Raw genomic sequence first — 27,890 nt, 5'->3', positions numbered from 1 at the left:
GTAACGGTTTTACGGGCATGGTCGCCCATAGGCCATATTGACAAATCATGACAAATAATTGCGTATACGCACGGTGTGCACTTGCATTATGGGCCGAGAAAATAAGTCATTTTCATTGTCTATATATGTTTGAAAACTTATGTTTCAAGAGACCACTTAATTTAGTCTCGTGTCCATGACCACAGACAAATTTTTAACCTCTTAAGAATGCCGAGTCTAAATAATTTATAAGGTTTCTTTAGAATATAAATGTATGTCGGATGAAAGCTAAAGCTCTCTGCCACTATTTGTCTAGATTAAGCGAATCCAGATAAATATTTTATAACAGTTTGGATGTATTTTGAAAAGCATATCACCAGTTTTAGTTTAGCATAAGCTTCGACTTTAACTTTCAACTGAAGTAACTGCAATTCTTGTGAGCAGCTTTCACACAAAGCTTTTCACGTTTAAGAGAGCCAGGTTTTCTCTTAAAATCATTTTCCACCTCAAGAACACACCACAGCTTCATGGCATCGGTAGTGGCTATTATAAACTTTGTTATGGTTATATTTGTTATTGTTGAATGTATTTTTATCCCTGTTCGAGCAGAGAATTAAAGTGAATAATTGAATTAGTTCCACCAGTGGATGGATAACAATGGGTGAAGCTTTCTCTGTTTTCCATGTCCGGGAAATCAATCGGAAAGTTAGCCATGCCAAATATATAAGCCATCGCCTCCCACTCCAATTGAAAGTGCAACTTGTTTGGCAGCAACGACGACCCTTGACTGCATTTTTTCTCATTTTTCTTTTGTTGCCTACTTCTGTGCGCTGGGCCGCGTGCGTGTTTGTATGTCAACGCACTTGAGTCCTGGCAGTGGGAAAGGATTTAAAAAACAGAAGAGAAAAACGTAGCGCACTTTTCGAATGTTTGTTTGCAATGCGGAATGAAATATGCCGCAGGTTTGGGGGGTGCGGGGTCAACCCCTCGTACGCGTACGTGTTTAAGTTGCGCCGAGTCGACACCGAGTGCAATGCACCTCGCTGACATTTCTTTCGAATCGTGCGAAATGCTCAGGAATTTTTTAAATTAAAGCTGCCATAGCGTGCGCTAATGTGCGAATTAATTAGTGAGCTCTACATTAGCAGTTTAGTATAATGGTATTATTTATTTTTTAATTGCTCACAATAGTTCTGTACTGACCTACCTTAAGTTTGGAAAGGTATTTTACAGAAATTAAGACCAAATTGTTTACTCATAGTGCATTGCCCGCATGCATTGCCTCATATGTTCACATTTCGCATAAGAGAAGGCTACTGCACTTAACGAAACATTGGCCTCCAAACCCACGTTCACCCATCCATCCATCCATCCATCATGCCACAGTCGCACTTGTGCTTGAAACTCCCTGACATGGGGGAAGACATATGGCTATATCTAAAGGATACATACATACATACTTATGTATATTCTCTTTTTTTATGTTCTCGCCACTTATCACAGCAAGTTGCACTTTCACTGACTTTATCATATCACTGTAATAACTTTGCCAGTGGGCAAACAAGGTTTTCATTGCCAACCAACCAACCGCAGAGGCAAATTATGTGCATAAAACTCATTGTTTCACTTCATCAACGTAAACTAACACAGTCAAGGCAAATGCAGTACAACCTCACCCTCACCCTCTCCCTCAACCAAGCCCTGCACCTCCTCTACCACCCAACCACACCAAGACAAGAGTTAGCAATGAACTTGTGTACTTTAAGGAAAATAATGGCCTCTGCCTGTCGTACAAAGCGTTCAAGTACAAGGGCAAATACATTACTCACACACACACACACACGACGCTACACCCACTCACATATACAAAATGTACAACAAAAGGCACTAGTACATATAACAAATGGAAAACTGGCATGTGACTATTAAAATTGTCAGAATAATGCAACTTTCTGTTACACATTTAAGCAAAAGCTTCTCACATTCGCGTCTGTCCTTCGAGTGGCCCACGAGCAGGCCCGAATTAACATATTCACAGGTCTCAACTAGGAGGTTTCCCACGCTCCTCCCTCACCCATGTGCCGGCCCTGTTCGTTGGATGAGCGTTAAACGAGCCATGACAGAAACTTTGCCTGAAAACAATTTGCAGCAAGTGCCTAGAGCTGACAAGTTGCTGTGGTTGCGGCCCGGCTAGGCCAGGGAATGGAAAAATATTTCCATTTCACTTTTATGCTTTGCTAGGGATATCGGTTTATGGCTTATTGAGTAACATTTGCAGTAGCTTTAAACCTTCCATTTTGTTTGCTTTTCGTATGCAAATATTGATCTAACTACACGCATATGAATGAAATTTGTTTGGTTACCCTTCCCGCCAACTATACAGAACTTAGGTATTCAAACGAAACTCATTCTCATTAAGTTATACTCTCAATTTTTTAATCAAAACTTCCCAATACAACTGGGACGGTAGTAATCACACTTAGTAGGAGATGCCAGTGTGGTCGCGGATCCAGTCCAAGTAGCCAGTGACACGGGAGAAGACAGCTGGGTAGCCAGCCTGGCAACCAGCAGCAGCACCGAAGGAGGTAACACCAACCAAACGGCTGCCGTCGTGTGTGACCAATGGGCCGCCGGAGTCACCACCGCAGGTCGACTTGCCGCCATCGGTGTTGATGCAAATCATGTTGTCGTGGAGGGACCAGGTGCGGGAGCAATCCTCCTGGCTCATAATCTGGACATCAACGCTTTGGAGCCAATCGGGCAATGGGCTACCGTCATAGGTGCCACCCCATCCAGAGGCAACAGCCCACCATCCAGCGTAGCTCTGGTAGCGGTCGTTCATGCTGGGAAGCTCAACCCTGTTGACCAGGGACCAGAAGTCGACATGAGGAGTGCGGATCAGGGCAATGTCGTTGTGCAGGTTGCCGCTGTTGTAGTGTTCGTGCTGGATGAAGTCGTTGCGGCTGACCCAGTGGGTGTACTGGGGCTGGGTACGGTAGCTGGCGCCATAGGAGATGGTCACAGACTCGCCACTGTTGGTGCAGTGAGCAGCAGTGAGGACCCAGGTGTTGCCAATGATGGAACCACCGCACCACCAACCGCCACCGTTGCCGCTGAAGCCCAGACCAACGATGTAGGGCACTTTGCCCTCATAGGCTGGGTAGCCGTTGGTAATACGGCCCTCGATGTCCTTGACGGGCACCGGCTTCTGCTTCTGCAGGGTGGGGACAGCGGTGACTGCGGCCACAGCCAAGACCAGGAATAAGAACGATTTCATCTTGAGCAACTTGAACAACTACTCATGGTTTTTCCTAAACTCTCCCACCTTTTTATACTGATCAGCGAGTGCTTATCAGCCGGATGTCAAAGGGTTCCTTTAAGTACCGCTATTGTCTTATCATATCAACGTTTAGTTATCTCTTAACATTCAAAAGTTTTGCATAGAACTCTATCTATCTAGACGATGAATATCTGATACGTTTAAAGTGTTCTTTAGTCCTATCTATTTATATTTATGTAGATGTTCTTACTATATAGACTTATTTTTGAGTATCTCAAGTGTTAAGAGTAGATAAGGATACAGAGTGGCAAACTTTTCAAGAAATTGTGAATTGGATTGATTCGCAATATTTATCAAGGAACGGATTTATAAAAGGAAAATAAAATTAATTTTCTGTCAATAAGTTACACCTTATCTATTTAGCATAAAGTCAGCTAGATAAGTGAAAATTAATTTGAAATTGTCTTATTTGAAATGCGCATATTTATATTATTATTACTTCGTATAGGAATATAGTTGTAAACTATCAACCTAACTACTTTTTACAAGCAAAAGCAATTATGGCCATGGCCTTAGACGATAACAACACGAATATTCCAGGCTAAGGGGATTTGAAATTGAATCCTAGTGATTTAGGTGCCTTTATGATCATTCTCTTTTTTACATATAATGAATCTTAATGAAATCTGAACTAATTACTTTTAAGACTCCCCAAATTTGGCTTCGACTTTATTCGTCATCTAATTGTAAGTCCATTAAAACATATTCTCAAATGGAAGCATCTACAGTAGGGGAAAATCCCTAAGTGGAAAATTTTCGCTTCCTCAAGAAGAGTTACCTCTGATCTCAAGTTTTTACTCTTAAAGGCCATAACAGAAAATTAATAAACAACAGCAACTAAACAAACCGAGATACGCACATTACTTACTTGATAAGGGAAAATATGCTAACAAAAAAGCAACAACAATATCAATGGCTAAATTGACTGAAATATTTGCACAATAATTCTATTGATTGATAAGTAGAAAATCTGAATGAATTTGATTGGGTCCGTGTGAGGCGTATCTCAAGAAATCCTACGGGGGGCTTATTTCAGGCAAAAAATTTTTAATTTGATGAGTTGATAAATCCAGGAACTCTTCAAATCTCAGAGATAAGCGTTCACTGTTTTGTATAAAAAGGTGGGAGAGTTTAGGAAAAACCATGAGTAGTTGTTCAAGTTGCTCAAGATGAAATCGTTCTTATTCCTGGTCTTGGCTGTGGCCGCAGTCACCGCTGTCCCCACCCTGCAGAAGCAGAAGCCGGTGCCCGTCAAGGACATCGAGGGCCGTATTACCAACGGCTACCCAGCCTATGAGGGCAAAGTGCCCTACATCGTTGGTCTGGGCTTCAGCGGCAACGGTGGCGGTTGGTGGTGCGGTGGTTCCATCATTGGCAACACCTGGGTCCTCACTGCTGCTCACTGCACCAACAGTGGCGAGTCTGTGACCATCTCCTATGGCGCCAGCTACCGTACCCAGCCCCAGTACACCCACTGGGTCAGCCGCAACGACTTCATCCAGCACGAACACTACAACAGCGGCAACCTGCACAACGACATTGCCCTGATCCGCACTCCTCATGTCGACTTCTGGTCCCTGGTCAACAGGGTTGAGCTTCCCAGCATGAACGACCGCTACCAGAGCTACGCTGGATGGTGGGCTGTTGCCTCTGGATGGGGTGGCACCTATGACGGTAGCCCATTGCCCGATTGGCTCCAAAGCGTTGATGTCCAGATTATGAGCCAGGAGGATTGCTCCCGCACCTGGTCCCTCCACGACAACATGATTTGCATCAACACCGATGGCGGCAAGTCGACCTGCGGTGGTGACTCCGGCGGCCCATTGGTCACACACGACGGCAGCCGTTTGGTTGGTGTTACCTCCTTCGGTGCTGCTGCTGGTTGCCAGGCTGGCTACCCAGCTGTCTTCTCCCGTGTCACTGGCTACTTGGACTGGATCCGCGACCACACTGGCATCTCCTACTAAGTGTGTTTCATAGCGTCTCAGTTGAATTGGGAAGTTTTGAATAAAAGTATATGATTTAAAAAATATTTTGATATTTGTTTTGTCGGTTTACCATAACAAAATTACAATTGGCGAACAAAGTTCCCAAATCTATATTATTTAATTGGACGCCAGTTAAAAGATTTGGCTATGGATCGTGCCAAAATTAGCAAAATATTAGAAGTTCAGTCGTAATAAGCCTGTGGACGATAAGGTTATTGGCAGATAAGATACCTGTGACAATTAAAATTATCAACGAGCCTTTTTGTTTATTGTCTGGAAAGGTTCAATCCACTTGAAATACAAATCTTATCACCTAAAAGACAGCGCATGCCTCCAAAATTATTGATAGTGTCCCAAAGAAACTATCAGCTAGAAGATAGATAGTACTTATTATCATAGGCAGGGGGCAACTTTGAGAAATCGAAACTTGAATCATTCATTGACGTTTGCCACAGAGTGGCACTTCATATGCCAAGAGCAATCATCTACACTTATCGAGTTTCTCAAGTAGATGGATTGAGAAAAGTTTCAAGCAATTCACAAGATTTTAGATATTCGAACACGATCCAATTTATTTCATGAGAACAAATTTTAGTAGTAAATGTCAGTTTCGTCCTTGATCCATTCCAGATAGCTGGTAACACGGGTAAAGCCAGCAGGTCCTCCCGATTGGCAGCCATAGCTCGAGACGAAAGATGTCACACCAATGAGTTTACTGCCATCGTTTGAGACCAATGGACCGCCAGAGTCACCCTGGCAAGTGGACTTGCCGTCGGGAGTGCTCACACAGATGACATCCTGATCAGCAGTTTGGGTTCCATAATACGCCTGGCAATCGCCAACCGATATCACCTGTAGTTCGACAATGCTCAGATCTTCTACCACATTGCTACCATCGTAGATGGCACCCCAACCAGCGGCCGAAGCCCAAGAATTCTCGTAGCTATTGTAACGATCATTGAGACTTGGCAGTTCCACCTTGTTGACCAAGCTATAGAAGTCCACGTGAGGGGTTTTGATCAGAGCGATATCATGGGTGAGGCCACGATATTCAGGATGTATTATGAAATCATTTTTGGTTACACCATGTCTGAAGGCAGGCTGTTCGTAGTTGATTGCACCGTAGTACAGTGAAGCCTCATCAGCCCTAAAAGTATCAAACAAAACTTAATGAAATACCTTACTTGAATCTAGCATAATCTAGTACTTACTCTACTGTGCAATGGGCGGCAGTTAAGACCCAAGTGTGACCAATAATGGAACCACCGCACCACCACCAATTGCCATTGCTGTTCAAGCTGATGCCCACTATATAGGGCACTTGACCTTCGGTTGCATGGTTACCATTTGTGATGCGTCCCTCAATGCTGCGCTGCTCTTGCTTCAAGTCCTTTAGATAAACTGCCTTTCGTGGCACCTCTAAGGCGGCACAAGCTACTGCCAATACGGTCAACACTACGAGAACTTTCATGTTTTGCAAACTGATGGGGGGTCTAAGGGGCCTGTGTCTTTTATACGTAGTTTCGACTAGGAAAGTATCTTATCTAACCAAAACTTACTGTCAATCATGTCGTTCAGAAAAGAATTAAGTCCAGTAACATGATTTCATTCACTAATTTATATACTACACTGTATATTGATACATTAATCCCTTAACATCACTTCCCCTTATCTAATAAACATGTCAATAATACAAATTTCCCTTTCACGCCTAAAAATCTTGAAGTATTTATTACATTGATTTCTTTCTCTGTATCCAATTGAAAATAGAATCCAATTGCTGGTGGATCAGGGCAAGGACATCACTGCCCGTGGCAACCGATTGTAAGTCATCTTTCATTATCAATTAAAGTACACTCAAACACAAATTAAATATTGTGTAAACAAATCGAAAATTAAACAACATCCAAAAGTGTTTTTATAAAGTAGTAAATACTTATAGTAGTAGTTCACTTTAAAGTATTTGTGTCAATAGGCAATTAAGTAGACACGAGGATTTTTTAAGATTCTCTCAAGGCAGCAAGAAAAATATTGCTATGAAAAAAGTTATTTATACATACATAACTTGACGTCCCATTATTTATTATTAAACATTATATAAATATTTGCGTCAGCCTTAAATTAGGTAATGTACAGGATTTCCGAAATAATAATTTAATGAATCAGAATGAAGTTGAAAAAAGTTATTTCACATTCTATAGTGCCCTTTTTAGTACAAAATGAAGTAAGTAAGTCGTCACGCCGACTTAAGTATACCATACACCAATAAAACACATATTTTAAATTTATAATAACAAACGCATTTTCGTATTTTTAAAAATTATATTTTTAAAATTCTGTTCACATGCTTTTTACAAGTATCTTTTTAGTATCTCGCTCATCCAAGCATACGAGCACCCTAGCGCCGCCACCAGCCAACGGCCAACTCCGGCCTTATGGAAAAACGTTTATACGCATAACTTGTCTATTTTTAGTCCGATTTTGATCAAATTTGGTATTTCGATGGATATTAGTATCTGCCAAATTTGAGGTAGAAAATTACGGGAGATAATCGAGTTTTTTCAAATTACGGGGGCGGAAAGGGGCGTGGCACAATCTTTACACATAAATTTGGTGTCTCTAGTTAGTATAGTGTTTGAGAAAATCTGTTTTATTTAATTTTCGGGGGCGGTAGGGGGCGTGGCAAAAATTTGAAACAAACTGGATAACTGGACATACTACACGAGACTACATACCAAATGTGGTGGCTCTAGCTTTTTAGGTCTACGAGATCTAGGTGTTCAAACGGACGAACGGACGGATGGACGGACATGCTGATGCTGATCAAGAATATATACACTTTATGGGGTCGGAAAGGCTTCCTTCTGTCTGTTTCATACATTTTGGCGACTTTAATATACCATTTAACCCTATGGGTGTATGGTATAAAAATATATTGAAGGCTCGGGTATAGTCTTTTACCTCACCATTGCGCGGTATTAAAAATGGAGGAATGGAAATCAGCCATAAAGTATGCTATACTTTTGGGTATGGAACTGCTTAAATTCAAACCTAAAACTAAATTTTTCATTTACTTAAATCGCTAATGACCATGATTTTAAAATACAGTTTGCGTTTCAAAATTTGTTTAATATATTTGTCGATTGCTTAATAATATATTCCGGTTTCATCCTTAATCCATTCCAGGTAGCTGGTAACACGGGTAAAACCAGCTGGAGCACCTGTTTGACATCCATAGTCGGAGCCGAAGGATGTTATACCAATCAATAGATTGCCATCGTTTGTAACCAATGGGCCCCCTGAGTCGCCATGGCAAGTGGACTTGCCGTCGGGAGTGCTTACACAGATGACATTCTCATCAGCAGTTTCGGTTCCGAAATACGCTTGGCAATCGGCAAGGGGAACAACCTGTAGTTCAACAACACTCAGGTCCTCTACCACATTGCTGCCATCATAGATTTCTCCCCAGCCAGAGGCCAAAGCCCAAGAGTTCTCAAAGCTATTGTAGCGATCATTAAGACTTGGTAGCTCGACCTTGTTGACTATACTATAGAAGTCCACGTGAGGTGTTTTGATCAGAGAAATATCATGGGTTAGACCACGATATTCGGGATGAACAATGAAATCATTTTTGGTTACACCGTGTCTAAAGGCAGGTGCTTCATAGTTAATGGCACCGTAGTACAGTGAAGCCTCATCAGCCCTTAAGTATATGAAACGTATGTATATTAAATATTTAACTCGGATCACTGGTAATCTAAAACTTACTCCACTGTGCAATGGGCAGCAGTTAAGACCCAAGTGTGACCAATAATGGAACCACCGCACCACCACCAATTGCCATTGCTGTTCAAGCTGATGCCCACTATATAGGGTATCTGACCTTCGCTGGCATGATTGCCATTGGTGATACGACCCGCATTGCTATTCCTGTTCTGCTGAAGTATTAAATCCTTTGGGTGCACTGCCTTGTGTGTCACTTTTGATGCGGCGGCACATGCCGCAGTTATGGCCAATATTAATGTTATAGACGTTCTCATTTTGCCCGACTGACTGGCTGACACTTTTCGCTGGGTGGTCTTTTATAGCTTTTCTAATGCCCATTCCATGCAAATGAATAGCCAATAGTCTTATCGCGATTATCATAAACGAATCAATTAAAATGTCAAACATATTTCAAGGTATATAATTCATTTGTATTGATTAGCCGGTTTCAAGTTGGCTTTTAGTCGGTGATTATAAAAAAAATTGATAAGCTTTCTGGGGTAGAAAATCTTTCAATCAACTTTTTTCATTAACGATGGAAATTGTTTAATATATTTACAGAATTCCAGCAATGAGTTATTGATTTGCTTTAATTTCCGTTCGAGTGGTTTTCCATCTTCAAGTTGTTCAATGAAAATTGCATTTCAATTCAATTACCTTAGCCAAATGCGGATGAGACAACGACTAAATTATTGGCTGTAAACGAAGAAAGTTGAGTTGGAAACGGAATTGTGATAAAAATAATGCAATTGAAATATTTAAGTACTCTTTAATAGCACAAGCCCAGTAAGACAATTACGACATCAAAGCATTTGTAAGTTGATACAACAGCCAACACTCACCCACCGAACCACCCACCTACCCACGGATAAAGGGGGCAGACAAAGAAAATGCCAGCGAGTTGTATATGATATCCTTGAAGTTTGAAGAATGGCCAGCTAGCTGAAGAAAATACGATTAGCTGCTGCTCTTGTGATTGTCAAGTGGAGGAGGAAATGCAACTGCATATTGAACTTTCCGTCACCAGGATGCAATTTAATATAAGTTCTAAGAAAAATAAACCTCAAAAAGCAATTTCAAATGCATCTTCTTAATGAAGATGTTATTTTCGGGGGGGAAATGTTACGAATTTGGACACCCACAGTTGGCTTTAGTTAACTTGACCGCAGTCATCAGCAAACACCCGTTTCCAACACCCAAACCAAATGGCCTCCACCTCCTCGGAGCACCCATGACAGCTAGCTTTCAGTGCTCTCTGCGATGGGAAAAACTCACCACACATTCAGAGAGAAATCGCACCCGATCCGACCCGAACCGACACTCTGTTGTGTGGTATTTAAGGACCCCTCAAGCCGTGCCTGACGCTCAGTGCACAACTTGGCGGCAAGAAAGTCGCACCTGAGTGTCGGCTTAACATTTCATTTGAAAAATAAATAAACAAACATCAAAGGATTTGCATATGTCAACACATTGCCCGGCTTTCTCTAGTACTTAAATACATGTAGTTGTTATCAATTTTTTGTTTTTTGTTTTAAACAGATGCACCATAGTTCAATATAGATTGCCGATAAAGTACAAAATAAAATCAAAAAGTGCAGCAGGATATTACTGGACAGTTGGGTGAGTGAAAGTTGTAAAGTATGAAATAGTAAACGGAGCTGAAGCAAGATAACCATGTTGATCCTTGTTTGTGTTTGTGTGCAGCCTGTTGCCCAAAGTTACAAAGCGAGGGTGCAGCTGGCTAAGGTTCATTGACTATCATTTGAAGTGAGTGTGTTTGTGTGGGTGGGTTTTATGTATGTGTGGGTCGATGGGTGGTTGTAGGGGTGTGGAAATGTAGATGATGAAGTCATGCTCCCCAGAGTATGTTGTTGGTTTTTCAAAATAAGAAAACAAATGAAAGAAATAAGTAGAAGGAATAAAGAGGGAGAAAGATTTTGGCTTAGACAAAATGTACGGAATTAAATTTCAATTTAAAATTTTGCAAGCCCATTAAAAAGTTAATTAAAAAAGGGAATTTTCCACTGCTAAATCAATATTAAAATGAAGGGTTCAAAACTCGATAGTCTAAACTCAATCTATTTTTGTATATTCTTCCTAATTATTACCGCAAAACTGTGGCATTACGTTTAAATTTAAATTGCTTTTGCCCAAATCTTCTACCCATTCCCTTTCCTCTTGGACCAGCCAAAAATGCACAGCCTCATGGTCACAAAAACTAAAACGAAATTTTGGAATTTCGGGGAAAAGCGTTTTGTTGGCAGCTTGTCTGCTTTTTTTTTGCCAATTTTTGTCGATGGAAAATATTTGCACTTTGGCAGGAATTTGCATCAAATATTTATCGAGCGGAGTGAAGGTTAGTTGGCAAACTGAGGTCGGAGGTCCTGCAAGCTGTCGGGAACTTGCTTAAATGTGTAAATCAAGCGTAAAAAATTCAAATTGAATTATCGACCTATCCTTGCTCAATGAGTGGTTCGTTAATGAACTTGCTATTGTCCAATGGAATATCGTATAGACTCATTGTTTGAATTTCTGTTATTATTAAAAACCCATTAAAATGCCAATTAAGTCTGTTCTCTCAGTTTCATTGCAGTTGCAAGTACAAAGGCATGAGAAGGAAGTACAATTAACAAAATGTTCCACATTCATAACAACAACAACAACAACAACAACCACAACAACCGCAGCAGCAAGTCAAAGCTAAAAGAATACTTTATCAAACCTAAGGAAATCTTTATATACACTAACTAAGGCTCCATAAGTGAAATAGAGGACATTAGAAAATGCATCAGGTTTTAAGCTATGAAACGGCCGTGAGGGCTAATAGTGCACGGGAATATCGTGAATACGTTTCGAAACGAACCTGTGCCTCTCTCGTCCTGACAATTGCCTTCTTTATGCTCATCACGGGTGGGTGGAACCGGTGGACTTTTAGACATCTATCGCACTAATGAGTTGCATTTGTTTACATACTAGGTTATTTGTTGGGAAATTTTGTGTCCGAGCGAAAATATCAAATACGGCAGCTACTAACAAATAAGGCAATTAAGGACTTTGGCGGCAATGGCAGCGGCAGTGGCGACAGAACCGTGCAACTGAACAAAGCGGATTTTGCTAGTTTGCAGGAACTGCAGGCATATCAAAAGACCAAGGAACATTTACTTACCCTCGCTCAGACACTGGACAAGCTGCTTAAACGTGATGAGGGCGAGAAATTTTTGGCCACCTCAATCAACACGGAGATCTTCAACAAGTATATATCCTGTACACAAGATATACCTCCGAATACGAACATTGCGGCCAATCGTTTTATCGAAGAACTAATTGACAACACAGTGGATAGGCAACGCGACTGCCTGAGAATTATACAGGTGGTCCTCGATAATCATCTAGCCAATAATCAGCTCTAAATGGAAAATGAATTTTTAAATGGGCCAAATCAGCAAAGTTGCCAGATATAACACATACATAGATGTATATATATCCCCTGGGCTTATCAGTGTGTGCTCAATGTGTGTGAGTGTTCTGTATGTTACTTAACTTAGTGTTCTTTATTTTGCTATTTTTACATAGATGTGAATAATATTTTGAAACATATATACATATATATATATATATAGTATTTATCGATGTGTAAGAATTTTATATGTGTAGACAAATTATATTTCTTGAGCAAATAAAACCAAAACATGTTTAGATGTGTTAAAATCAAAAATTATTGCCAATTATTGAACAAAAAAAAAAGGAACTCAATTCAAAAGGTAGAAAAACGACTCAAGTGGTTAATAATGTTTTTCAAATAAACATTTAAATCTTGTCTGATATTTAGTGGTTACCTGGTGAGTTAATATTAATATTAGATAAGTCTGATTAATTAATTATTACATAGACTGCTACTGAAAATGAAATCGAAAGACCGCAAACCTCTTGGACAGACAATCAACAAATTACTAAAATTTTCCGTGTCTGCCAAAAACTGCCAACTTTGAAAAATCACCTGTTGATTCTGTGCAATCTTTGGAAAATTAAGTTTAGTTTTGCAAAGATATAATTTATTACATTGATTTAGCTTTAGACTACAATTTGACTGGTGTACGATAATAATCACTTCCTCCTTTCATGGGCAACGGATGTCCAGCGCTGTTAAAGATCCAGTCCCCTATGGCCAAAACAAAGTCATCTGAGAACAAAAGATACAAATACTTGAGGGTTTGGCCCAAGAAAACACTTCTTTGAACATCATCGTGTTGTGGCTTGTCGTTGAAAACGTTTTGTAATCCCGAATAGCCATTTGGAGTACGACAGTATTTCTCCAATGCTTCCACAATTTCCCAACCCCAATCTCGATATTTTTGCTGATGTGTTAGACGCCAGAAAATAAGATATGATTCGATGACTTCAGGGCGCAAAGTGTAGTATAATTTCTGTCGGAGAGATATATTGTTCTGTGATTCTTTGGTGAATCCAATGAGTTCAGGTCCCAGATGAGTGGGCGATTGCTTGAAACTTTGCCTGCAGAGTTCAACAATGGACTCTCCCACTTCGGCGTATTTCGCAGAATGTACGTGTATTCCTTGAACCGCACCTAAAACGAGAAGTCCTCCCGAGAAGCAAGAAAATTGCTCCATTTGGTTGGTCAAGTTTCCATACTTCCAATCCGAAATATAGGACTTTCCTTTGGGTGTAAAAGCCAACATATTTGATATAATGGCAGTCACAGCATCCTTATACATTTCACTAGACTCCTTGTCAGTATAATCGGATTGCATCCATGCTTTAATTAGATAATCATAGAAGCGGCCACCAAACTTTCCCATTGAACTATGCAAAATTCGGCCCCATTTTCCAGTCCTGGGATTAAATGTAACAGGATAGAGTCCTTTTGGCTTATCCATTTTCCTAAGGACATTACGAATTGTCTCGACTCGCTCTCTGTATGTCGAATTCCCAGTGAGATCGCTTAAATAATAAAATTCCAAATAAAGAGCTCCAAAGTCCGCGAGATAAGTATTGCCAAAAGGACCTTCTTGAAGACTGCCCGTCACAACGTTAATCTTTGGTTGGGGTACTCCAGTGGGGGTTTCGAAAGCCGGTAGCAACTTATCAGCTATATGCACAGCCTTTTTCAAATACATAACATCGCCTGTAAAGCTATAAAGAGTTAGCATGGAACCCAAGAAGCATGAATTCAGATCTTTTACTGGCAGAGTCTTATTAATTTTATCCAATGTTAGATGAGTATTAACCCAATCACGGCCCCGTTTATACTGTTCCTCCAAACCCATAATATACAGGGTGTCCAAGCTCTCAACAATTGTGGCTCCCAGTTTGTGTGCTCCAAAAACGCCACCCGAATGTACACGTCGTGCGATCGGTCGTAACTCATTCGACCCCCAAGCAAACTTTTCATAGTTCTTCCAGGCATGAAGCATCATCTCCTTAATCTTTTCGCGTCTTCGAAGATCAGTCGCTCTATCTGTATCGCTCTGGTCAGCAATGGGCAGTACCATGCTGGTAACCGTCTCAGTTTTCTCTTCAATTTGCTTTTCTACAATCCTCCAGCTTCTTAGAACTAGTATAAAGCAAATAAATCCTGTTATGGCAAGAAAAAGTATATTTAATCCATTGCTAAAGGCAAAGCTGGCGTTGGTCCAATTAAAGTGGCATCGCCGTAAAATCTTCATACTGATTTTTACTGACTCGACTCAGATCTCGTTAAATGTAGACTGCTCTTGGCCACGATCACTACCAATACGCCACAGCAGTTGAGTTAAAAAAAAAAAAAAAAAAATGGACAGCTGTTTACATATTGATCGAATGCTACAAATTGTAATTTTCTCTAGTTACTTTAACTGAGCAAATATTTTAAACTATTCGAATTTTTCGCTATATTATTGATTTTAATACACTTTATGAAGTCAATTGATTACATGGTTAGTCACAATAAGTTCATATAAATCAATAAGAGGAAAATTTATTTTTCTTTTAAGATAATTTTTAAAGTGGCTACAAATTGTTATAAATTGAACTTAAATATTTGGTTTACTTATTTTTTCAGCTTTGAAAAGAACTAATAAATAATTATGGAATAATTTATAATTATTGTGTGGATATTATATTACGCATCTGACGTATTGCAGTCACCAGACGAGGCTCACAGCCAGCGCTTAAAGCTAAATACTGATCTGGTGCCGCTTTCAATAGAGTTAGAATCTGTGATAATTGCTGATTTATGGAAAGACCCAGTTCCTCAAGTACACTCGATAGATATTCAATGTCCACACTGAGTTGTGTGGCCGCCGAACTTGGCAATGATTTGATTTGCAAAATTTGAGCCTGATACAAAAGACAGCATTGTTCTACCACAAGGGAGAGTAGGACGTCGGCACAAGGAATGGCTTGAGTGTATTTAATATTGCACAATTCCAAAGCCTGTTTAAGCAGGGGAGATGGAGAGAGAAGAAGCGGCTCCAGATGCTGTGGCAAAGTGAGGAGATATTGACCAATTTGTGTAATACTCTCCTGGGGAGCAAAACTAAAAGAAGGCATATCAATACCAGATGAAGCCATGTTATTACCATCTACCGCAGGAGGGCGTATCTGAGATAGATGCACCTCAATTGGCTGCAACAACACGCTGAGGGTAATCTCGTGCGTTTCTGTCAAATGGGTTTTGAGAGTGGCATATATTTGGGGAAATATGCCCAACGTTTCGCTAGCTTCTGTTTTCTTTTGCTGATAGTCTTTAATGCTGTTGATCAACTGCTTGCTTGTAGCCTGATCCAAGGTCTGATATATGGTTATAATGTGCCTATCCGTGGATTTTCCCAATTTGCCATCTAAAGCATCTAAACGAGTATGCAAATTCTGTTCGAATTGATTCAATTGCATTTGAAAATCGGCTAGGCATTGCAACTGCGACATTGTATATTGCAGAAGGGACCAATTTTCGGTTTTGGGTGAACCCAGACTAAGGCTTAATTGTCGTTGGGTACGTCCAAAGTTCTCCAATTGCCTCTTAAAGATGCCATTCAATAGTGTAATCAGTTTACACAAAGCCAAGTCACTGGTTATGACCGAACAACGAGTGCATGCCTCATAAAGCCATTCGTATAACTTCCGTGTGCTATCGACCAAATGACGCACTGCATCACTAGGCGTTGCTTGATTAGACAGCAAACGATCCACTTGCGTTGACAATTGAGTTTCTTCTAATCGCGGATATTGTTGCACAAATTTGTGGAAATATTCGAAGATCGCCTCGCCCAATTGGCGTTTTAAATGCTCGGGCAATATGATGTGCGATTGCTCCAACGATGAATTCAAATGAAGAACAAAACTGTGATTAGCCTGGGCAAACGCAGATAACAATTCCAAGCGTTCATTGGATGTCTTCAGCAACTGCAGAATATGGACGTCCCTGGCTGGCTGTAGGGCAGGCAATAGTTCGGCCAAAACCAAAAACGGCTGGGTCTGATCGCCACTAAACAATTGGGAGCACCATTTCACTTGACGCTGACAGTGCTCCAAGAGTTGATCATAGTAGAGGCTAAGGAAGTGTTGCTGTTGCTGCTGTTCCAGTGTCTGTTTCCACTGCTGTTGCAGAACATTTTTCTGCACAGCGCGATAATATTGCTGCAGCTGGGGTAGTCTTTGAATGCTATCAAAGATGTCCGCATAGTGCTGGGCCTGTTCCAGATTGGATTCGGCAAAACATTGCACCACATTTGGAGATGCTAGTGCCTCCAAGCGATTTTTAAAGTCCTCCACTTGTGTGAGACGTTCGGCATGACCGGCAAGTTGCTCCTGTGCTTGTAGAGACTTTTGCAGTGCTGTTAGCTTTTCACAAATGCCCTGAAGATTCAAAAAATTGCGTATTATTGACTTTAACCAATTGATATTTCCGACCATGTACCTTCAAATCATTCCTCTCGAAACCATCTTCCAACTCGGCCAAGAGATTGCCCCACCCATCCGACTCTTGCAACGACTCTTTAGCGGCCTGCAACTTTGATTGCAGTGTGTTAAGACGTTCCAACGTGGCCATACATTCACCGGTCTCGTCCTGCACGGCGGCAACCTCTTGTCGCATGGCCAGCATTTTCTCCTGCAGTTCCTGCACATCCCTCTGAAGAGTGGCTGCCTCTTTGGCTATGCGAGGCATACTGGACACAACCTGCTGGCTGGACTCTTCTACAGCATAATTCACCTGCTGGACATATAACTGCAATTTGGCCACGTAACTTTGAATAAAAGCCGAGGCGGTTTTTTCTCCACCTTGTTTGACATTCTCCTCCACGTACTTCTTGTAGTTAGTGTTTATCCACTCGGCAGGACTAAAGTTCGGCTCTGACAATGCCGATATATCCATTATTTTTAAAAAACTTCAAGGCTGCGGAATATTTTGATGATATTGATATTTCATTATGATTTGACGTAGTTTTGCCACACTTTGCAACAGTGTTGGCAGTTTAGCTTTATTTCTTTAAAATACATTTAAGCCACATCAGTGCTGCCGCTAATAGTCATATACATATATACATTCTGTGAAGTTTTTCATAATGAATTCAAATATATGTATGTATAATAGTGTTATCTACATTTTGGCTTTTTTTGTTTAGCTGATTCTAAACAAAGCATCACTGTTTAGCCGAGAAAGATTATATCGATAGCTAAAGAGAGAAAAAGTACTTTTATGTACTTTTCTTGTATTTGTTTTCAGTGTTGGGCATCGTAAAGATGCAGTGACAGTGCTGCAATGCAGCTAAGATTCCACGAAAATCGTTGCCGATAAAGTTTAAAATTAAGATGACAAACTAATATTCTTATATGTATAAAAAACATATTGAATTTTGTTAAATGACATTTTAAAAATTTTTTGAGATAAATTAAAAAACATGTAAACATATTAATACAACAAAGATTCATTATTTTTATTTAAAACTTAAATAAAACCGACTTAAAGCGTAATCTTGTCCTCCGTCACTCCCATACAGTCAAAACATCTCGAAATTAAATGATTACCACAACGGTGGGATAAACACTGCTGGCAACGGGAACGCGATTTGGTCCCACGTTTATTACGGGAACAGGGCTTGCAGCGGCGAAACTTCTCACCATAACGAGAACTAATAGTTAGTCCCTCGGGAAATTTAATCTTCTCTTTATCTAAGACAATCTGCTTTGGTTGCAGTAACTGTTGCTCCTCGTAACTAAGTAAGCGCCGACTAGATTGACCTAGAATTTCACAAATTTGCAAACGCATGACCAGCGAGCTATTGGCAGAGGAACAATGTTGAAGGCGTCGCTGTAGACGCTGTTGGGTGAGAAACAAACCCAGTTGACGATGGAAATCTCTTTGTTCGATTTGAGGAGTACAATTTTTCGGTGAGAGACGCAACAAGATCCAAGAATTTACTGCTGCCATGTCAAGCAGGAGATAAAATGAAGTCAAAATTTGATTTTGCAATTCACTGCGAGATGATCTTAAAGTGCTGTACCTTTGGGAAAGATCGTAGAATTGACAAGAAGCTTTAATCGTTTTCTTATAGGTCTTAACGTATGAGATATTAGAGCTTAAGCCAAAGACCAGCAACGCTTGTTCTTCGTCGTGATCGGTTGGAATTAATATTGCCGATTTACAATAAAGTATTTGCTTTGATTTTGCTTGCCAATTTTTAGGCCAATCTAAAGGATTTGCGTCCAAACTTAGGTTGCACAATGAGCTTAAATTATGTCCATGAAGATGTTCACATACCTGGATATTGACATAGGCATTACCCAAAGTTATATTTCTTCCTGTGGTTTTGAAATCGCAAATTAAATTATCTATATTTTTGTTTTTCTCACTACTATGGTGACAATTTGTCATATACAACGTTTTGGCATCGCAACAAAGACTTAAATTCGTATTGACCTGATCTACAGTAAGCCAGGAGCTGGCTCCATAGTAGGATCTACAATTAATAATAAATTTCTGCCAGAGATCGTTTAAATTACTAATACATGCGAGACATTCATTGAGAAATTCAAACCTGGATAGAGACATAGTTGCCCTAAAAATGGCATTGCCTAACTCCAAAGTCCACAATTCATCTAAAGGTCCATTAAACTCGGAATTTCGAAAGATTCCACAAAGATAACTTAAGCCTAGCCAAGAGCGTGTCTCTATAATGTCTACCAGACGTTGATTAGGGGTTCGATTCTTTCTTTTCCGTATCTGATCATTTATTTGGCGCATAAGGAGACGTAAAATGTCCTCGTCAAATAAAAGCATCCAGGATTCCACTGCATTGCTTATGGTACGTGCGGGGCCTTTGCAGCAAGCTTCATGGGTGGGTAAATCAAACTCTTCCAAAGCTTCACCTCGCTCCTTGCTCCATGTGTGACCACGAGCAGAGATGTGACCTGAAGGCCGTCCCCGACCTCTTTTCTGTTTATTCTCGCTATTTGTGAGAGTTTCATTCATTTCGTCATGCATTGCCTTTATATCACTGTCCTGGAATGCGTATTCAAAATGGGAACACAACGTAGGCTGTGCCTCCTGTAACGGATCTGCGCCTTCGTCTTGAGAAGAAATTTGAGATTCGTTTGCTAACTGCATTTTTTCATCCGCCGAATCCTCTTCATCGTCACTTTCCTTCATGTTTGCCAGCAGCTCCTCGTCCAGAATGCAATCCATTTTTTTTAATTTTGTACAGCACTATGTTAGTGATGACAACTACAACTATGGTCACCCATCTCTATTCGATTGCTTATCTCCATACAGGGAAAAACAGCTGTTCTTCTTTAAAGCGAGAAAACATAATCATTGAACGGTTATTAAAATTAAAATTTTATAACTTAAAACCATATTCAGCGAAGACTTAAAGCCCCTAAGCATGTACCAAATACGGACACTGCGGCTACTGCCAAAGAATAGCATGGGCCAAAGCTGGAAACTGGCCACCGTAGATTACACAACAGCCGCAACGAGGCCGGCATCATCTGGAACTGGAACTGAGCAAACAGAGACAATAGTGATTCCCAAACGCATCCAACGTTCGCCGACAGATTTGTTGCAGTCTCTGGCTAGTACCGTGGGTCGAGATGCAACAGCGCCGCATTTCAAATACAGTGACGATCCCTTCCTCATTCCCATGTCGAATGTGGCCAAACGCACATATGCAATGTCAAAGGAGGCAGGCCGTAAGGCAGCAAAGTGGATTAAGGAAGAGCATCGAGAACTATTTCTGGTAAGAAAGTTTTTCCGTTTCCACATACATATTTGATTTATAGTACTTTTCTGTTTTATAGCATCAAGAAGCTCAACCAGCTATAGAAAAGTTTGCTCCTCGTTTAATTTTCTCTGAAGATTCCGAAGTCGACGAGGTCGTCTTAAAAAAACTAATTGAACAAGGACAACTTTCTGATGCTGTGTTTGTCTACAAATTACTAGAAGAAAAGGGAGTTCAAATTAGTAAGGAATTGAAACAGAGTCTACTGGAAATGGTGTGTTTTTTCAATAACCAAGAGCCGTTGTCAGAGGAGTATATAGAAGAGCGATGGTTTCTACAGAATAATCGTAGACGGGAGCGTGGTGTAGGTAAAACCTGGAAAGATGGAGATTTGGCGGAAAACTTATATGCTTCAATAGAACCAAAGACTCCGCAAGCATATGCAACATTAATACGCGGTATGGCCAAATATTTACAATGTGAACGAGCCTATGCTCTGCTGCAAGAAGCAGGCGAAAAGGAAATAATATTGGATACCAATACCTTCAATGCGGTTATACAAATAGTCAGCCTGTTAAAAGACACAGCAGAGCAGCGTTGGCAATTAACCCAGGACCTATTACAGCAAATGGCTAAACAACAACTGATACCCAATTTGGGAACTTTAAACGCCTTGCTCGAATGCATTAGCACTTTTGGCAACTTCAAATTAGCAAGACAGACAAGCCTTCAAGTTCTAGCCGAATTCAAGGAGTTAAACGTAAGTCTCAGCTTGGGTTCTTACTATTATTTGCTAATTATTTTCTGTCGCGAACGTGGACCTGTTTCTCACATTATTGTGGATATATTAAATGAAATTTCGGGCAAAGAATTCTCGATACAACATCCCAAGGATACGTATTTCTTTGCCACTGCCATGGATGTGTGCCGGAATCATTTACATGACAAAGTTCTGGCCAAGAAGGTCAACGATTTACTACATACGGGAAAAAACTACGATTTGATTGGTGACTCCTTTAAGGAATCAGTTTATTACCGTCACTATTTGGCTTTGTTGTGTCAAACTGAAACAGTAGATGACTTTATGGTAACTTACGATTTGATAGTTCCCAATATATACATACCTGAGCCGGGTATTATGGAGGAAATTCTTCGCTCATTGGAGATTAATGGCTCTGTAGAGCAAATACCCCGTATTTGGTCGGACATGGTCATTTTTGATCACACACATCGTGAAAGTCTGTTACTTTATGTTCTAAGGATTATGGTAGACAATCACAGGCCAGACAATGAACAATTATCTGCTCAATGCTGTCAGGTAGCTTTGGATATGTACCAGAAAATTGAGGAACAAACAAGTGCCGCAGGAAAACGAAACTTGCGGAAGAATTTCGTTTCATTTACGGGGCAAATGCTGGGCGATATTCTTACCTTAATTGTCAGAGGAGGCGATGTCAACCACTTTGAACAGGCCAACGAAGTATTTAATTATATTGATAAAAATCAACATAGTATACCCGGGACACCCAGTGATGTAGCTTTGCAGGAATACGTTAGATCTTGTGTTCATCATAAGGCGCCCACTCAGTCTTTGTTGGTGCTACAATATGCCGTAGAAAATAACATGGAATCATCGAAATTAGCACAGATTATTCATCAGGGATTTACTCTCAATGAAATACATTTAGCTAAACTGAAATCCCTAGTGGGTGACATGGACTCTTTGTTGTTAAAATAATCGCTTGTTTAATAAATTTGTATATTGTATTTTTATCAATAAATAAATGCCCCCGGTTAATACTTCTGGTTATGTTCCCCATTGGTGTTAGTCCTCTTTGGTCTCCCAATTAATGCCATTATGTGGCAAATCGCTACGTATAAAAGGTGATAGCCAGGTGATGTGCATCCGTTTGCCCAGAACCATTTGTGAATTACCATGAAGCCCCAAATTCCATCGACTTGTGCCTCGTTCCTTTACCACCGTGCCGCGTTTGAATATATCGGAGTGATAGACCAGCAACAAACTGGTCGTGCAAAACGACAGCAGGGATAACTCACAGATGAGCAAATAGAAACTCATCCAATTGGCATTCAAAGCCAAACTAACTGCTGGAGCAAAGACAGTGAGTAGAGTGCTGAGATGCCAATAGATATCCAAATGCAAACAAATAAAGATGCTGCCCATTATGCTGGATATCATGGAGCCTATGGCCAGGTATAGTAGAAAAAAGAAAAAATAACGATAGTTGTAATGGCCAATACAACAGCCGGTAAACCGGCAATGATGATCTCGCTTCAGGACACATATTTGGCAGATATCGCAGTGGCGACAACGGGGCGGCACTATTGTAAATTAAATTAGTAGAAAAAATTAAAAAAAATATATATTTAACTCACCTTCAGCCTGACAATCATCACATTTGTGCCAACTGATGCGCTGTACCGGATCTAGAGGAGGTTTCAGTAATTCAACTGTCACAAAGAAAAGAGAATCCGAGTTAAAGCAAAGACTAAAAAGCATTCAAAGCTAATATAACTCACTGTTTATAGAAGTGTCTACCAACATGCAGGCCATCATATTGGAAATTAAATTAAACAGAATAAAAACACCAATAAAAAATATGAAAAAAAGCAAATAATATCCAAAACCAAATAGTTCCATTAGCTCTGGAAGGACAACGGTGACTTGAAAGATAAAGGTAACCGGAACAAATACAGCTACAAGCAGGAAACAGGCTAAATCTGCCAAGCATCGGGGACGCACACGTTTAAAGGAGCGCAAAATCATTATATTCTATTTAATTTTATTTTAGTTTGGGTTTAAAACTTGTATTTCCAAATCCCCCTCCTTAAATTTTCAGCAAACACTCCAGTGTTGGCAAATTCTAATTCCATCGGCTAACTCTCATCTCTAACGAAATGGAAAACAATGTGAAAGTGGATGCTAATGAGTTGGAATGGGATAATGATAGTGCCAACGACACCAATAACGAGAATGTCCATTATAAAATCCATCGCAGCAAAGGAAAATGTGGTAAGCAATATTTTGGTTATTAGTTTTACTGATAAAACATGAAAATTCACATTAATTTCAATAACAGATGTGTTCGCCCGGCAAATCGATGTTTCTGTACAGGTGAAGACTAAGCCTACTAGAAATGATAATGGAAGATACCATAGTGCCTCCTCAGCTATAAATGTCCCCCCTCAAATGAGCGTTCCAATATGGCATGATATTTGGTTCCAAATAGCTATGCACATTGAGCCCGACGATGTCCAAAGATTTGCTTTAATATGCAAGCAGACCTCGCAACTCGTTAACACGCGGTCCTTCTGGTATAGTTTGTATCGCAGATATTGCCATGGTTGTTTTGGTTGGAATTTGAAGCTGCCAAGCCACCTACAGATTGATGAAATTCGTTCCAGCAGCCAATGTAATACAAAAGCTTTGCGTTCTTTGGTTGTTCAGGCGCTCTTTCGCTGTCATCAGAAATTAAAAATTCGACTCGAGGTTGGCTACAGCTTGGATTGGTTAAAACAGAGAATCTACGTATCTTGCTGGCAGAAGCAATATCAATGTCTATGGATAATGTGCTACAAATTTTGGAATCAACAGGACCATCAGCACCAGGAGCTACATCAGCAAAAACTAGCAAATGAGGTGATAAACGATGATTGGGAGCAATTGGCCCATGATAATAATGTACCTGCATCTTTATGGTCTTCATCTAATCCCCATGAGGGGGTTGTATTATTAATAGTCGTTTGCAGTCAATTTGTCCCAATTCCGGGGTTATTAAGCTATGGCCAACAAGAGTCACGATTTCGACTACTAGCCACCCGTGAATTACTTTGCACCGATATGCGTGCTAAAAATTTGGAGCTTGACTTTACCGAAAACACTAGCAAAAATAATATTGTTACCGTGAAATATCCCCGCATTGAAAAGTACAAAGTTCTGCCATGGTGGCATCCTGATTTCCAGCGATTTATCAAATAAATACATTTGAATGTTATTGGAAAATGTGTTTTGACCTTATCTACGCCATTAACATCTTGATAGCTATCTTATCTAAAGTGCCTCGGTTTGTGTGAAGAAAAACTACAAGTGTTTAACATGCATATGGAAGCTTGTAAAACAATTTTAGACCACTTGATTTTATTTGAACAATCAAACAAACGGAAAATGCCTCACTTTACACTTATATACAAAACTTTGTTGGCCCATTAATAATTTTTCAGAAAGAGTTAATTTCTTTAAAAAAACGTATTTTAAACCGTCAAAAATTTCATTTTCCTATATAAACGGAGGCGTTTACATAGGTACATATATCCCACAGCATTTGTATAAAAGGAAGTTTTGTTGATTATTAATATTAATTTGATAATTATATACACTTTTTGATATTAAATATATTAGCGGCAGGGATGGTAAAAATGTTTTAATGGTAGATGTCCGTTGTCTCTTTTGCTTATAAAATTAAGACTTTTGTAAAAAGAGGCGTGAGATCAGGAAAATGGAATGCAACTCATACCTTGCCTAACATATCATGTCCATACGGTTTCTTCCGATAACCACCTTTAAAGGCAAAGAGTTTAAAGGCCAGAACCATCATTACAATGCAAAAGGCATACAAAAGCATTCCCATCCTCATATCCATATCGGAAAAGACATTTGCTATCTGCCGTTTCTCACGCAATTGCTCGGCTGTGGCGGGTAGAAGTAGTTCCTTCTGCACGCCAAAACGACTTACAAATTCCGGATTGTAAATGTTTTTAAGGAAGCCCAAGACAGCGTCTTTGTTCCAATTTATTGCTAAATGCTCGACTACCGGTTGATCGGCTCCATTACGGTAGCACTGGACACAGCTGGACGTGCTAGGATATTGTATTTTGGGATATTGTGGATCTTCGGTAGCATCACCAGCCAAACGTTGATTAACTTCATTGTGGGCAGCCCATAACCAGAGAATAGCCTCATCTTTATTTGGTACACTCCAGATTTTACGACGTGACGCCATTGCCTGAAAGTACATAGTATGTATTTCTTGTTTAACTAAATGCCATATGTATGTATATAAACAATTAAATATCACAACAAGTGGGAGTTATTTAATATTGTTTTCAGCCTCTATTGGAACAGCTGCAAAATACAGAACAAAAGTTCAACATTGGCAAATCGACAGATAACCCTGCAAACTTTAATATATGTGAAACCTGAAATTTCACCATGAAAAAAATATGTTTATTTCCACATTGATTCAATTAGTGACCGAGAATTACTATCATTAAATCAGTGGCGGATCTACAGAGGGAGAAAAATGTAAAAAAAAAAATGCAAATTCTTCAAATTCTTAATCAGTCGGCCCTAAAAAACAAATGTTTAGAGATTACTTTTGTTTTTGAAGACTAATTTTTCTCAGAAAAAAATATAATTTTACCCCCGCAACATTGACATCTAAATCAGTCACTGAACTACAGGATTGCATACTTATATTTTAATACAGTGAAGCGTCATTACATGCGACAAACATATAGGTTTATATACAGAAATGTGCAGTTGAATTAAGTTGACTTTTGCAACTAAATAAAGTCTAACACTTTAAACAATTGGAAATATTTTTTTTTTAATAAAACTCAGTAAAGTGCGTGACTTTGAATCAATAATTATTTAGTTGACGTAAGTTTCCAGTAGCGGATCTCAAAATTTGGAAGCTTTTTCCCTTAAAATATTTAATGAGCAGTCCAAGAATTCGAAAACATATAGAAGAATATAATAAATAAATCTGTTGAAAACAATGAATAATAGAAATAGTCTGATCTCATAGTGAAAGCTTCACCTTAATCAGCAATAAACAAACAAATTACACGTAGGCCCCAACTAATACTGAATGCTGACTCACCTGAAAATGATCGGCACAATCCGTGCAACCGAAAAAGTTTTTAATATAACCATGCATGGCCTGCAGAACCTCCAAGGGATCAGATGTGTCATCATTTTGGGAAGCCTGGACAGTCATGAAGTGGAAGAGCGTCCACAAAGAGCAACTAAAGCCACGTAGATGGGGACTCGAGCCGATGCATCCCACAAAATGAGTGGACGAATATATGGGACCATAGAGTGTTTCAAGTCGCTGGACTTCCATTTCGAATTGTTTACCTGTCAATTGTTGCTGATTAAATTGCACAACATAATCCTTTAATTGCCCAATTAATTGCCGCCCATTAAAACCCAAAGGATTATAACGATTAAGGACTGTGAGGAAACGCTGAAGCGCTAAAAGACGATCATTTCCAATATCATTGACTTTGGGAACCTCATTGTGCAGAATGGTCCGAATGGCTTGCTCCAGATCGGCTTGGTAAACAAAATGCTTGTTACGTTTTACTTCATCCAGCGTTAATTTCATCTCTTCAGTGTAAGGAGAAGGTGGAACAACGGCCGGTTTAATGGGCTCAACAGACTTTTCAGGACGCGGAGTAAAATGTTCCTTGGTAAGGGCCGTCTCAATGGCATTTTTAAAGCCCACACTTGTATCATCTGTGGCTGTAAGGATCTGCACCTGACCCTGACGATTCATTAAAGCCAATTGCCTTCTCTTCGAGCTGTCGAGTTGAAATTTGTTAGCCACCGAAGTATCAGAGATGCGTCTAACTTCTACCGAGGGCCACCGAGTGAGGTACAAAGCCGTTTCAATGGCCAATGTGGAGTTTTCTGGTTCATGAATCAAAGCCACATATTCTTTCTGACTATGGGAGCCTTCAAAAAGAGAGACCTTGGAGTCATTCTCCGAAACATAATTGAAGTTTGGCCAATATGTGTTTGTTATGTTCTTGGGATTCTCGGCAGCCACAAGAAGAGCCAGTAAACTGCGTATTTCTTTTACATTCAGTGAACTCAAATCCTGACCGTAATGTTTGGCAGCTGGCTGAAATCCGGGACCCATATATCGTAAAGTAGGATAGCCCATTACCTCGTAGGCCCGGCAAATGCCATTATTCTCCTCGGCTGCACAATCTATGGCAGCCACAATGACCACTTCGCGCCACGCATGCAATTCCTGGGCCACCTCCTTGTAGGTGGGAGCAAAGCGACGGCAATGGCCACAATACGTGTTGTAAAACTCTACAAGAGATCCGCGTGATTGCTCCAGCACTGTTTCATTAAAATTGGACACTGTCATCTTAACCACCTGATCATTATTGTCATATAAACCCAATGACTCGTCAACGGGGGCAGATTGTTGCTTCAACAATGCCTCATATCGTTGCAGTGGGACGCCAGCGGAAACCGTTCGCAGCTCAATTATAGTTAAGACTGCCAGTGCCAGTTGCGACAATACCATATTTTCGTGTTTCCGTGTCCAAGTTGTGCAGTGTTGTTTTGTGAGATACGCGAATATGACTGACGATCAATTTTTTTACTTCAGCATTTGGAATGTTTTATGGTTTCATTGCCATTTAGCGATTAGTTACGCACTTAGTATAATCATTCATAGTCGTGATACTCACACACGCACGTAAGGCTCATCTCTAACTGAATACAAAATGAATTGTTGCAGTGTGGCCTTGCAAGATGTAAATATATCGTTATCGGTTTTG

At 40.1% G+C, this 27,890-nt stretch overlaps 12 protein-coding genes across 12 annotated transcripts; 4 read left to right on the top strand and 8 right to left on the bottom strand.

Annotated features, from left to right (window-relative positions):
- Nucleotides 1-2,393: 2,393 nt before the first annotated feature.
- Nucleotides 2,394-3,271, bottom strand: LOC6651152 (serine protease 1). Its single transcript, XM_002073330.4, has one exon. It carries the CDS (start codon nucleotides 3,254-3,256, stop codon nucleotides 2,459-2,461), a length of 798 nt encoding a protein of 265 aa, XP_002073366.1. The 5' UTR covers nucleotides 3,257-3,271; the 3' UTR covers nucleotides 2,394-2,458.
- A 1,202-nt stretch (nucleotides 3,272-4,473) lies between these two features.
- Nucleotides 4,474-5,351, top strand: LOC6651151 (serine protease 1). The gene has a single exon (XM_002073329.3). The coding sequence runs from the start codon at nucleotides 4,489-4,491 to the stop codon at nucleotides 5,284-5,286; it is 798 nt and encodes a 265-aa protein (XP_002073365.1). The 5' UTR covers nucleotides 4,474-4,488; the 3' UTR covers nucleotides 5,287-5,351.
- Nucleotides 5,352-5,852: 501 nt separating this feature from the next.
- LOC6651150 (serine protease 3) lies at nucleotides 5,853-6,794 on the bottom strand. The gene is made up of 2 exons (XM_002073328.3): nucleotides 6,519-6,794; nucleotides 5,853-6,454 (listed from the first exon to the last, which is right to left on the bottom strand). The coding sequence occupies exons 1-2, from the start codon at nucleotides 6,776-6,778 to the stop codon at nucleotides 5,899-5,901; spliced, it is 816 nt and encodes a 271-aa protein (XP_002073364.1). The 5' UTR covers nucleotides 6,779-6,794; the 3' UTR covers nucleotides 5,853-5,898.
- Nucleotides 6,795-8,421: 1,627 nt separating this feature from the next.
- LOC6651149 (serine protease 3) lies at nucleotides 8,422-9,350 on the bottom strand. The gene is made up of 2 exons (XM_002073327.4): nucleotides 9,076-9,350; nucleotides 8,422-9,010 (listed from the first exon to the last, which is right to left on the bottom strand). The coding sequence occupies exons 1-2, from the start codon at nucleotides 9,345-9,347 to the stop codon at nucleotides 8,455-8,457; spliced, it is 828 nt and encodes a 275-aa protein (XP_002073363.1). The 5' UTR covers nucleotides 9,348-9,350; the 3' UTR covers nucleotides 8,422-8,454.
- A 1,096-nt stretch (nucleotides 9,351-10,446) lies between these two features.
- On the top strand, nucleotides 10,447-12,787 carry LOC6651148. Its single transcript, XM_002073326.3, has 3 exons — nucleotides 10,447-10,692; nucleotides 11,655-11,982; nucleotides 12,049-12,787. Exons 2-3 carry the CDS (start codon nucleotides 11,856-11,858, stop codon nucleotides 12,480-12,482), a joined length of 561 nt encoding a protein of 186 aa, XP_002073362.1. The 5' UTR covers nucleotides 10,447-10,692; nucleotides 11,655-11,855; the 3' UTR covers nucleotides 12,483-12,787.
- A 361-nt stretch (nucleotides 12,788-13,148) lies between these two features.
- Nucleotides 13,149-14,582, bottom strand: LOC6651147 (mannosyl-oligosaccharide alpha-1,2-mannosidase IA). Its single transcript, XM_002073325.1, has one exon. The coding sequence runs from the start codon at nucleotides 14,580-14,582 to the stop codon at nucleotides 13,149-13,151; it is 1,434 nt and encodes a 477-aa protein (XP_002073361.1).
- A 549-nt stretch (nucleotides 14,583-15,131) lies between these two features.
- On the bottom strand, nucleotides 15,132-17,528 carry LOC6651146 (conserved oligomeric Golgi complex subunit 7). Its single transcript, XM_002073324.3, has 2 exons — nucleotides 16,988-17,528; nucleotides 15,132-16,926 (listed from the first exon to the last, which is right to left on the bottom strand). Exons 1-2 carry the CDS (start codon nucleotides 17,441-17,443, stop codon nucleotides 15,172-15,174), a joined length of 2,211 nt encoding a protein of 736 aa, XP_002073360.1. The 5' UTR covers nucleotides 17,444-17,528; the 3' UTR covers nucleotides 15,132-15,171.
- A 452-nt stretch (nucleotides 17,529-17,980) lies between these two features.
- On the bottom strand, nucleotides 17,981-19,793 carry LOC6650641. Its single transcript, XM_002073323.3, has one exon. It carries the CDS (start codon nucleotides 19,751-19,753, stop codon nucleotides 18,032-18,034), a length of 1,722 nt encoding a protein of 573 aa, XP_002073359.1. The 5' UTR covers nucleotides 19,754-19,793; the 3' UTR covers nucleotides 17,981-18,031.
- Nucleotides 19,794-19,830: 37 nt separating this feature from the next.
- On the top strand, nucleotides 19,831-22,098 carry LOC6650640 (protein PTCD3 homolog, mitochondrial). The gene is made up of 2 exons (XM_002073322.4): nucleotides 19,831-20,306; nucleotides 20,368-22,098. The coding sequence occupies exons 1-2, from the start codon at nucleotides 19,953-19,955 to the stop codon at nucleotides 22,024-22,026; spliced, it is 2,013 nt and encodes a 670-aa protein (XP_002073358.2). The 5' UTR covers nucleotides 19,831-19,952; the 3' UTR covers nucleotides 22,027-22,098.
- On the bottom strand, nucleotides 22,011-23,180 carry LOC6650639 (probable palmitoyltransferase ZDHHC24). The gene is made up of 3 exons (XM_002073321.4): nucleotides 22,830-23,180; nucleotides 22,686-22,760; nucleotides 22,011-22,631 (listed from the first exon to the last, which is right to left on the bottom strand). Exons 1-3 carry the CDS (start codon nucleotides 23,074-23,076, stop codon nucleotides 22,114-22,116), a joined length of 840 nt encoding a protein of 279 aa, XP_002073357.1. The 5' UTR covers nucleotides 23,077-23,180; the 3' UTR covers nucleotides 22,011-22,113.
- A 27-nt stretch (nucleotides 23,181-23,207) lies between these two features.
- On the top strand, nucleotides 23,208-24,304 carry LOC6650638 (transmembrane protein 183). Its single transcript, XM_002073320.3, has 2 exons — nucleotides 23,208-23,322; nucleotides 23,390-24,304. Exons 1-2 carry the CDS (start codon nucleotides 23,208-23,210, stop codon nucleotides 24,286-24,288), a joined length of 1,014 nt encoding a protein of 337 aa, XP_002073356.1. The 3' UTR covers nucleotides 24,289-24,304.
- A 95-nt stretch (nucleotides 24,305-24,399) lies between these two features.
- Nucleotides 24,400-27,822, bottom strand: LOC6650637 (sulfhydryl oxidase 1). Its single transcript, XM_002073319.4, has 2 exons — nucleotides 26,192-27,822; nucleotides 24,400-25,312 (listed from the first exon to the last, which is right to left on the bottom strand). The coding sequence occupies exons 1-2, from the start codon at nucleotides 27,632-27,634 to the stop codon at nucleotides 24,818-24,820; spliced, it is 1,938 nt and encodes a 645-aa protein (XP_002073355.1). The 5' UTR covers nucleotides 27,635-27,822; the 3' UTR covers nucleotides 24,400-24,817.
- Between the last annotated feature and the right edge of the window lie 68 nt (nucleotides 27,823-27,890).

Source organism: Drosophila willistoni, chromosome 3R, assembly GCF_018902025.1.
Source record: "Drosophila willistoni isolate 14030-0811.24 chromosome 3R, UCI_dwil_1.1, whole genome shotgun sequence".
In the NCBI taxonomy this organism is placed as follows: domain Eukaryota; kingdom Metazoa; phylum Arthropoda; class Insecta; order Diptera; family Drosophilidae; genus Drosophila; species Drosophila willistoni.
The sequence above is the reverse complement of the archived record's forward strand: the minus strand, read 5'-3'. Positions and strand labels throughout refer to the sequence as shown.